Source organism: Trichogramma pretiosum, unplaced genomic scaffold, assembly GCF_000599845.2.
Source record: "Trichogramma pretiosum strain Unisexual culture from Peru unplaced genomic scaffold, Tpre_2.0 scaffold61, whole genome shotgun sequence".
Classification (NCBI taxonomy): Eukaryota; Metazoa; Arthropoda; class Insecta; order Hymenoptera; family Trichogrammatidae; genus Trichogramma; species Trichogramma pretiosum.
In genome coordinates, this window is record NW_019641638.1 from 618,528 (window position 1) to 629,028 (window position 10,501).

At 43.1% G+C, this 10,501-nt stretch overlaps 2 protein-coding genes across 2 annotated transcripts; both read left to right on the top strand.

Moving 5' to 3' along the window:
- The first annotated feature begins 1,984 nt into the window (after positions 1–1,984).
- Positions 1,985–4,524, top strand: LOC111693788. The gene is made up of 2 exons (XM_023459444.1): positions 1,985–3,008; positions 3,107–4,524. The coding sequence occupies exons 1-2, from the start codon at positions 1,985–1,987 to the stop codon at positions 4,522–4,524; spliced, it is 2,442 nt and encodes an 813-aa protein (XP_023315212.1).
- A 251-nt stretch (positions 4,525–4,775) lies between these two features.
- LOC111693789 (polyadenylate-binding protein 2-like) lies at positions 4,776–5,363 on the top strand. Its single transcript, XM_023459445.1, has one exon. The coding sequence runs from the start codon at positions 4,776–4,778 to the stop codon at positions 5,361–5,363; it is 588 nt and encodes a 195-aa protein (XP_023315213.1).
- The last annotated feature ends 5,138 nt before the right edge of the window (positions 5,364–10,501 follow it).

The following is a 10,501-nucleotide window of genomic DNA, read 5'->3' on the forward strand; positions in this document are numbered from 1 at the left end:
TGCCTTGACGGCCTGCGTGTATATACCTACTACTATATACGTAACGCAAGAGAAGGAAAATTTTTTATCGCGTGCCGTAAATCGGGCATATCCCTCTTTGGGATTGTTTTTTTTTTGCTTTGCCGCTGTTGCGATCTCGTTGCGTTGCAGTGTGTACAGCACGAGTTTCGGCGCGCCCAATTATCGACGTGCATTACAATACACTCGGTTTTTTACGCACGGGCTCTCGATATGCGTGTGTGCGCGCCGGCTTATAAGCCTCTTCGATCGATTCTTCGTTTTAAATATCGCCGTCATGTGTGTACACGTCTATATGCCGCTCGTATATAAAATATTTGCATGAGCGCGCGATTCATTTGAATATCAATGGCTCCGATTCTCCGCCGGTATCCTATAACGCGTATATCTCGAGCAAAAACGTGTACGGTGGAAATCGCGTAATTTTGGGGACCTGTGTTCGACTTAGAATTATGTGGCAAATCGAATTTTTTTTAATTATGTGATACCAATATTTTCTATAGGATAATTGAAATGAAATATTTCACTTGATAATTTCCAAATAATGGCATTAATACTTCTTCGAGTGCAAGAATATAACTTATATCAACCACTTTGCCTTTTATCTTGTGATTTTCGAGAATTCGGGCATACGCCATCTAGCGATATGTCGGTACCATTTGATGTTTTGCTCATAGAGCACAAAGCTTCGGAATATTTCAGAGAAAACTTTCCATAATATGGCATTACATTGTATTAAGAGTAATTCTAGCTCTAATTTATTTTCATCAAAAATTTGAAGTCTTATGATCGCATAATTTAAAACAGGTGTTCAATTGAAAAAAAATTGTTCGAATTGTGTCATTGTTAACCCATTAAGTCCCAAGAGGACGCTTTGTTGACACTCATTTCGGTCGCTGTATTTTTGATGAAAAAGGGGTCAAAAAAATATGCGAGTAGCCTGTTCTTGTGTAAAATTTAATGCCCTTTTAGAATCTGAGCTCAGATTTTCGAAAAAATAATCAGGTCAAAAGTTATAGTTGATTTTATAAAAAAAAACGTGATTTTGAAAAAAAAAATGTTTTACTTTTTGATTTGTTAAACGGAAAACATTTAAAATCTCATGGTTTTCGTACAAATATCGCGTCCCCGATGTGTAAACTAAAAGTTAGAGGGGTTCCGATTCGAAAAATTAATGTTTAAACAAACAAAATGGTGGTCGGAACGCGATAAAATGTAAAAAAAAATTACTAGAATTTTTAACTCGAAAACGAAGGACTTGAGGAAAAAATTTTATAGAACAAAAAGTGTTTAGAATTGATCAAAGAATACGTGTGAATTTTTTTTCAGAATTTTCGGAGCGATTTTTGGATTTTTGGATACGACCATTTTTCCAAAAATCCAAAAATGGTTCCAAAAATTCTGAAAAAAATCCAGCGTGTTCTTTGATCAATTCTAAAAACTTTTTGTTCTATAACTTTTTCTCGTAATGTTGATGGTTATCGAGCTAAAAATTCTTGAACGTTCTTTTATTATTATGGCTTGATCGTCGACAAAGACCACATTCAAACTAATCTAATTCATAAAAGTATTCGCTTCGACTTGCCTCGCTGCTACTGCTGCTGCTACTGATGTGTATAATATTGTACTTGTATACACGATCATACGCGCGTCCAAAGCTGTGTGCGTGAAAGAGAGAGAGAGACATATACAGAGCTGGCTCGCGGAATGGTCTTAACATACATTTTCACGTGAATGAGTTTCATTCTATCTATGTGTAGCGAGACAACCGAACGCCGCCGCGCCAACATCGATCGCTTAGCAACGGCAGATTATTAAAAATATATTCTGATTGTATTCGCGATCAGAGAGTCTCGAGCTTCCATACAGTGAACACATAATAAAGTTAATTGTTAAATAGAAATAAAGTATTAATTCTATATTGGTGACCCGCGACTTTAAATTCTCTTCGCACCCGCCTATCGTCATGGTTTTGGAGCGCGAAGATAACAATCAACGCCGAATTGCCGAGCAACAGCGGCTCCTCGAACAGCAGCAGCAGCTCGCCGAACAACAACAGCTCGCTGAACAGCAGCGACTCGCCGAACAGCATCGGCTCGACAACCAACGCCTCGAACAACAGCTCGCTGATCTTCAAGCGCAACTTGCGCTTCGTCAAAACGAGCTTGCCAATGCTCCTGTGCCTCCAGCCGCCGCAGCTGTCCAACCTGCAATTCATCGGGTAGCTGTCAAATTGCCAGCCTTCTGGTCAGACCGACCAAGCCTCTGGTTCGCCCAGGCAGACTCTCAATTTGTCCTCTCGGACATTACAAGCGAGGTGACAAAATTTCATTATGTCGTTTCCCAACTGGACGCGCGCATCGCCTTAGAAGTAGAGGACATCATCACAAGTCCACCGGCAGTAACGCCGTATACTTTTCTGCGCACTAAATTAATTGAGCGTTTGTCTGCATCAGAAGAGCAACGTGTTCGACAGCTCATCAGCGAGGAGGAGCTCGGTGACCGCAAGCCATCTCAATTCCTGCGGCATCTACGCTCACTAGCTGGAAACACCATCGTCCAAGATAACCTCCTACGGCAGCTTTGGCTACAACGACTACCATCACACGTCCGTGCTATCCTCGCAAGCCAAGCTGAACTCGCATTGGATAAACTTGCCGATCTCGCTGATAAGATTGTCGAAGTCTCACCCGGTACACCATCACTGTCCGTTCACGCAGCATCTACCATGAGAAATTCTGAGGATCCTCTTCTACGAGCAATTAAGGAGCTTCAGGAGAAAGTAGTTGAGCTTTCTTCTCGTTCTCGGTCTTTCTCTCACGATCGTTCTCGCGATCGTTCTTTGAAAAACTCGACTCACAGAAACAAATCATCTTCTCGTGATAGCAGTAAGAACTCGGACAAATCATGGTGTTGGTATCATGCTAGATATCGAGGCAAAGCCAAGAGATGCAATTCACCTTGTAAATATCCGGAAAACTCCTCGAGCAGTCAGTAAGGGCGGCAACAGACTGCGTTTCTTCTAGTAGCCGTCTCTTTCTCGTCGACAAAGCTACAAAATTTTTATTTTTGATCGACACTGGCTCAGACTTGTGCTGTTTCCCTCATCGCCTTCTGCCAAAACGCCGCCCTCCCACTACTTTCAACTTGCAAGCTGCGAATGGAAGTTGCATCAAAACATATGGCTTTCTAACCTTGAACCTGAACTTCGGACTTCGACGTGAATTTTTGTGGAGACTCGTAATCGCCGACGTCGACGTTCCGATCATCGGATCAGATTTCTTAGCACACTACAATCTTCTGCCAGACTGCAAGTACAAGGCAATTGTGGATGGTATCACTGGACTCCGAGCTCAAGGTTTATCGAAAGCTTCACAACAGAGCAGCGTTACGGCTATAAATACGACTTCCTCGAATTACTCAGATCTTCTCTCGGAATTCCAAGCTATCACTCGGCCTTCTGGTTTTCCTCGTGAGATCAAGCATGAAACTGTCCATCATATCCGTACGACTCCTGGCCCTCCAATCATGAGCAGAGCGCGTCGTTTGGCTCCAGATAAATTAAAAATTGCACAATCTGAATTTGACGATATGTTACGTGCAGGTACCGCTCGTCCTTCGGAAAGCTCTTGGTCTTCCCCACTACATTTGGCCCCGAAAGGTGCGACAGGTTGGCGTCCGTGCGGAGATTTTCGAGCTTTAAACGCTCGAACTATACCGGATCGTTATCCTGTTCGTCATATTCACGATGCTACTTCATTTATCGACGGATGCTCGATCTTTTCAAAAATTGATCTCGTGAAGGCATATCAACAGATTCCTGTAGCTGAGGAGGACATATGCAAAACAGCAATCATCACGCCTTTCGGACTTTTCGAATTTCCATTCATGACGTTTGGACTTCGAAATGCCGGTCAAACATTTCAACGATTCATGGACGAAGTTTTACGTGGATTAGACTTCTGTTTTGTGTATATGGACGATATCCTTATATACTCTCGCTCCGAGTCTGAACACAGAAACCACCTCAAAATTATTTTCGAGCGTATTCAAAATTACGGGCTCGTCATCAACGTTCAGAAATCTGTTTTCGGTGTTGCAGAGGTAACTTTTATCGGATACTTGATTTCTGCTAAAGGCATTCAAGCACCTCCAGAACGCGTCAAGGCCATTCGAGATTATTCTTTACCTCGTACTGCTCATGATCTTCGCAGATTCTTGGGGATGTTGAATTTCTATCGGCGATTCATTCCTCATGCTTCTGAGTATGAAGCTCCGTTACATAACGCTATCAGCAAGCCATTATTGAAAGGATCGCAAGAAATTCATTGGACACCGGAGCTTGAAAAAGCTTTTGATTCATGCAAGAATTGCATAGCAACTGCCACGCTNCTCTCTCTTTTTCTAATTATAAAACACTGGTCGTTTAACTGTTTGTATAATTTAACTGTTAAATATTCACGACGATATTCTTTGAGAAAATACACGAGGTTGGCCCACGAGTAACCAACACTTTTCGGATACACTTTCTCACTGGGAAATTCGAATTCTCACTGACGACTGAACGCCCCACGTGCTCGTGAGATTATCGAATAATTTTGACTGTCTGTTGACAATTAACCAGTGTTTTATAATTAGAAAAAGAGAGAGGGAAACGCGATCGCCTATAGAAAGTCCGACGCACTCGTTAGAGCCATCATAACGTGTCGAATCTTTGAACGTCGCACATCGTCCGAACTAACTGACAATACTCTAAGATGTCTTTCCCAAGTGAGCATATTGAGTTGGATATAGAAATGTCGCTGTACGCAGAGCTGGAGAAAGAGTTGCACTCGGAAACTGAGTCAGAAAAAGAGGCAGTTGTGGAGAAGCCGTTGCAGTCAGAAACCAAGTCAGAAAAAGAGGCAGAGCTGAGAAAACTTCACGAGCTCATCGAATACAGCTGTTCAAAACAGTACATAGATAGGAACCTCGGTTTCCCGACGGACCACCCAGATGATCGTTCGATCTGCGTAAGCAATGTTCATTACTCCGCAACAAAACAGGAGCTGGAAAAGCATTTTGAAGGCTGCGGAGCGTGCAAGCGTATTACGATAGTATGCGACCAAATTAGCAGACATCCTAAGGGTTATGCCTACATCGAGTTCGCCGAGCGAGACTGTGTGAAGCTGGCTATTGCAAAAAACGGGTCATTTTTCCGGGGCCGAATTTTATCTGTAACACCAAAACGTTTTCACCGACCTGGGCGACAAATACCACCATTTAAAAAGAATGTTTGGGTAGCTAGTCATAAAAAAATTGTAAGACCTCCATCGGCCTACAAATGGACTCGTCCACAAAAATAAAATTAACTGCTTTTATCAATAAATATTGATCTGAAGTTTATTTTCAAAACTCCTATCCAAATATAAAAGTAAAAGGTAAAAGAGCACGTGCGAGGGCAGTTTTAGAATGGTTCATGAATCATAACCTAGAAAGAGCGTTCGAGAACGAACATCTGCTACACTTATCTATAGAGAGTAGAAAGTAAATGACTTGGTATTTTCTTAAATTTGTCGTAAAATGAATTTTAAACCCATTTTTTTGATTAATAATAACTTATTACATAAGCTTTTAATTCGCTCCTTCGTATATTATACGTGTATATCATACGCTGCATCTCGAATCGCTCTCCGCGTATACGTGTATTTGAGGAGTTATATTTGGTGACATGCACGGATTGAAATTGCTATACTGCATTATACATTTTTTTTATTAATCGGATAGCTTCCATATTGCATGTTGGTGTTCAACCACTAGTTTAAAAATAATATGTACATAGATAGAATGAAACTCATTCACGTGAAAATGTATGTTAAGACCATTCCGCGAGCCAGCTCTGTGTATGTCTCTCTCTCTTTCCCGCACACAGCTTTGGACGCGCATATGATCGTGTATACAAGTACAATATTATACACATCAGCAGCAGCAGCAGTAGCAGCGAGGCAAGTCGAAGCGAATACTTTTATGAATTAGATTAGTTTGAATGTGGTCTTTGTCGACGATCAAGCCATAATAATAAAAGAACGTTCAAAAATTTTTAGCTCGATAACCATCAACATTACGAGAAAAAGTTATAGAACAAAAAGTTTTTAGAATTGATCAAAGAACACGCTGGATTTTTTTCAGAATTTTTGGAACCATTTTTGGATTTTTGGAAAAATGGTCGTATCCAAAAATCCAAAAATCGCTCCGAAAATTCTGAAAAAAAATTCACACGTATTCTTTGATCAATTCTAAACACTTTTTGTTCTATAAAATTTTTTCCTCAAGTCCTTCGTTTTCGAGTTGAAAATTCTAGAAGTTTTTTTTTCATTTTATCGCGTTCCGACTACCATTTTTTTTTGTTTAAACATTAATTTTTCGAATCGGAACCCCTCTAACTTTTAGTTTACACATCGGGGACGCAATATTTGTACGAAAACCATGAGATTTTAAATTTTTTCCGTTTAACAAATCAAAAAGTAAAACATTTTTTTTTTCAAAATCACGTTTTTTTTTTATAAAATCAACTATTACTTTTGACCTGATTATTTTTTCTAAAATCTGAGCTCAGATTCTAAAAGGGCATTAAATTTCACACAAGAACAGGCTACTCGCATATTTTTTTGACCCCTTTTTTCATCAAAAATACAGCGACCGAAATAAGTGTCAACAAAGCGTCTTTTTGGGACTTAATGGGTTAAAAAAAATTCGACTTAGGAGACATTTCTTTCAAATTATGTAATTTTTTTATGAACACTTTTTCAAATTCACGATTTCATGGTTTGCCTAGTCAATCACTATGAATCATATGCGTTAGATTCATCGAAACAATTACAAAATTTTACAGATAATATCATACATTAATTTTTGTTAACGAATCTCATTCTTTGTTCCAGGTGCATACGCGCATACGTTAACGTTACGATCGAGCCACCACGATATGATGGCGGCTTGTGCAACTACTACCATCATCGTCGTGCCACGACGATCCGGCGACTCGACGGTCTCGCGCATCGGCGGGGCGGTATCGAAGTACCTCGTGAACGAGCCAAGCGCACAGGCCCGTAATCTTTTCGTCTTCTCCATCTCATTCGCGAGAGGATAAAAGAGCGAGTCGATGTCGTGCGCGACGTCCTCGAAGGGCGAAAAATGTATACGCAAGAGGGTAGCGGTACATAACACAGGCCGCGGCTACATCGTGTATACGCAACTGCATCGTTCGTTTGCGACTTCAAAGCAGCTCGTTTTCGCGTGTACTTTATACTTTACCTACCACCCAGGCGGCATACATCGCCGCGGCGATAACCGTACCGTCTCTATACCTTTCTCCTTTTTTCTCTCTCTCTCCCGTGTCCTATCCTCGCAGTTTTGCGTTTTGCATAATCAAATCTCTTGAAGAATCTACTCGAGAATGTTGCTGCATCCCAAAGCTTCTATATGTACTGCTCCTTTCACCGGTGGAAAGATACGCGCGCGCGCGGGTGGCACGCGTGGAACGATATCCTCCTCGATCCCCCCCGCCCCTGCGCATCCACGCATATAGAAAGAGAAAGAGCAGCAGCAGGAACGTTTATTATATATGTATATATAGGCTTTTTAGACACGAAACTTCGGCACTATGTGTGCTTGTGCCTCGGCGTATGCTTTATATTGCGCCCACGAAATGCCGCGGATGGCTGGCAAACTTTTCCGAGCTGCTGCTGCTGCTACCGGCGCACTCGTGGGTCGTCGTCGTCGTCGTCGTTGCTCGTTGTTCGTTCCCTGGCTCGAGGACCTCGTTTGCGGTGTATATGTGTATGCTGCAGAAAACATAAGGATAGCAAACTGCACAGTTATTCGCGCTTTCTCGCGGGTTTTGCGCGGGGCGCGCGTCGAAGGCGAGCTTTGAAGCCTCGCGCTCGCGCGAGCCGACGAAATGTACATACAGATATGTATATACGTAATGAATAATCCAATGCTCGGCAAACATCGAAATTATTCAGTCGATGCTCTTTCGGGCTCCTCGGCAGCAGTAGTGTAATGTCGGCGGGCGAAAGTATGCGCATTAGGGCATGCCGAAAATCCCCACATACACATACATACATAAGATGTATCGTAAGCCAAGAAGGCATCATGGACGTCTAGCTGCCTCGCACATATAAGCACATTTTGCGCCATTGTTATCATTCCCGGCATAGCTCTCTCACTCTCTCTGAACAGCAGCAAAAACCATCAAGCCAATCTCTCGGTATAAAATATCGCGCCACGCGGCGCACACTGCGCGATATAAGTAAACCTCCTCTCTCTCTCTCTCTCCCTTATATGTATAGAGAGCTTTGGGTGCGAGAGCTCGAAGAAAAAAAAGCGTCTAAATCGACGCGCCGATATGCCGCTCGTGCCGTGTGTGTACGTGCGGGTGGGCTTGCCAAATGCTGTATAATGCACCAACACATCCGAGGCGCGTGTCCCTTTTGCTTTTTAGATAGTACTATACTACTACTATACACGCACAAAATGGGCGCTAACGCCCGGGCTCGCGTATACGTATATATAACTCTAACGGGATTTCAGTCGCTGTTGGTGCTGGTGCTGGTGCGGGTGGATTGCCTCGTCATGCCAGTAATGTCTATGTGTGTGTGTACTCGTATGAGGGGATTCGAAATGAGCTTTTTGCATACACACATACACTGCTGCTGCTACTTGCACGAGAGGAAAGGGGGTTGGCGCGCTCGACGCTTCATGCCAAAAGGTGATATATTAAATCGGCTATAAGGGTCGAAGAAAAAATAAGTAGAGAGAGCGAGAGAGGCGAAAAAAAACCCCGAAGAAGGAGAGAGTATAAGAAAGTTTGGCGCTTATATAAGATGACTACGCTTCGCTGCTTGTCACCATCGCGCGCGCGAGCTTAGACTCCTCGCCGTTGCCTTTCTTTTTTTTTCGGGCGCGCATAATTTATATCTTTCATCATATTGTGCCCTTGTTTTCTCTACGATTTTTTTCTCTCTTTCTTCTTATTTTTTTTCTTTCTTTATTTTCTATCCAGACAAGCCACGTTGGGCTAAATTAGAGAAACAATTTACAGCGTTGCACACAGCAGCAGCAGCTCGGCAGTTCGGCAGTGGCAGGCCAGATCGATCAGGGGGCTCTCGTTCGTCCTCCCCGTACAGTATCGTAATATACACAGTGTGGAGTCTCGAGTCGAGAGGCTGCTGCCTATTTGGGAGGAAATCGAAGCCAGACAATTATCTCTCTCCTCGATCGAGGCGGCGGGGGGGCGCATGTCCGAGAGACTGAGAGGAAGAATAGCCGTGAGCGAGTAGTGTCCCTGCTGCCTGCTGTACACGTCACCCCTCGCCAAATCTCTCTCTCGCTCGCTTTTTCGAGGCTATATAAGCGTCTCCTACAGCTGTCTAGGCGCTGCTCGTGAGATAAGAGAGTGAGAGAGACCGAGAGCTTCAGCCAAACATCCTCGCTATTTCCCGTTTAATTCTTTAGAAGAGCTTCTCTCTGCTGCTGCTACTTCTCGTAGACTTCGTCTCTCTTTCCTGGGTCTCCATATATATGCGCCTGCTCTCTCGAGCATCAATCTCCGACCCTCCCGCAAGTCTAGTGCCTAGTATACCGTGTGTATGTCTGGACCCCCTTAGGGCCTAGGCAGAGAGAAGCATATATGCGAAGCGAGAGAGAGAGAAGCTCTACCACCCGCGTCCTTAGCTCTTCACGCGCCGAATAGCGTACACCCACCCACACATACGTAATACGTATATAAGTCTAAGGAAGAGAGAGAAGATGTGTCGGAGGGGTTGGTATCTTTTTGCTTATATGCGCTATATATGTGGAGAACTACCGCAGCAGCTCGAGGGGACGTTGAAAAGGGACGAATGTCACCCGGCGTCGTCGACGAACGGAACACGACGGAAAGATATCGAAGTCACGCCCGCAAACGCGTTGAGAAACTGACTGCCGAGTAGAAAGAGAGAAGCTTTCTAAGATAGCGCGGCCCGGGCTTGCACGCACACAGACGACGCGCGGAGGAATTTTTCATTGGGTTAGAAAAAAGAGAGCGAGAGAGAGAGAGAAGCTTTTGAAGCTGGCTGCCGAGCGACGAGGTATTAGCTATCAGAGAGAAAGAGAGGAGCTTGATGTTTGGACAGATATTACGGGATGCGATGTCGCTGCTTCTTCTTTTTTTTATATATAATATATAAGCTATGTGTGTATATACAGGATGGGGATGGATGTTGATCCGAGAGGAATTTTCATCGTTAGATAAATATATAGGTATATCACGGAATAAATTGTCTACTTCTTTTTTTTTTTTACTTGCGTACGCGTCGCACAGGATCGTCGTGGTTTGTGTGTACAATTTTTTTTTCTTTTCAATGTTTTTTTCTTTTCGCTGCGTCGCGGATGCGATCGCCAAGATGGTAAGACGTACGATACGATCGCGAAATTAGAAAACTTGGAGCAAATATTATCT

Excerpts from the sequence above, each read along its gene's own strand:
- LOC111693789 (XM_023459445.1), top strand. The coding sequence starts at position 4,776 with ATGTCTTTCCCAAGTGAGCATATTGAGTTGGATATAGAAATGTCGCTG.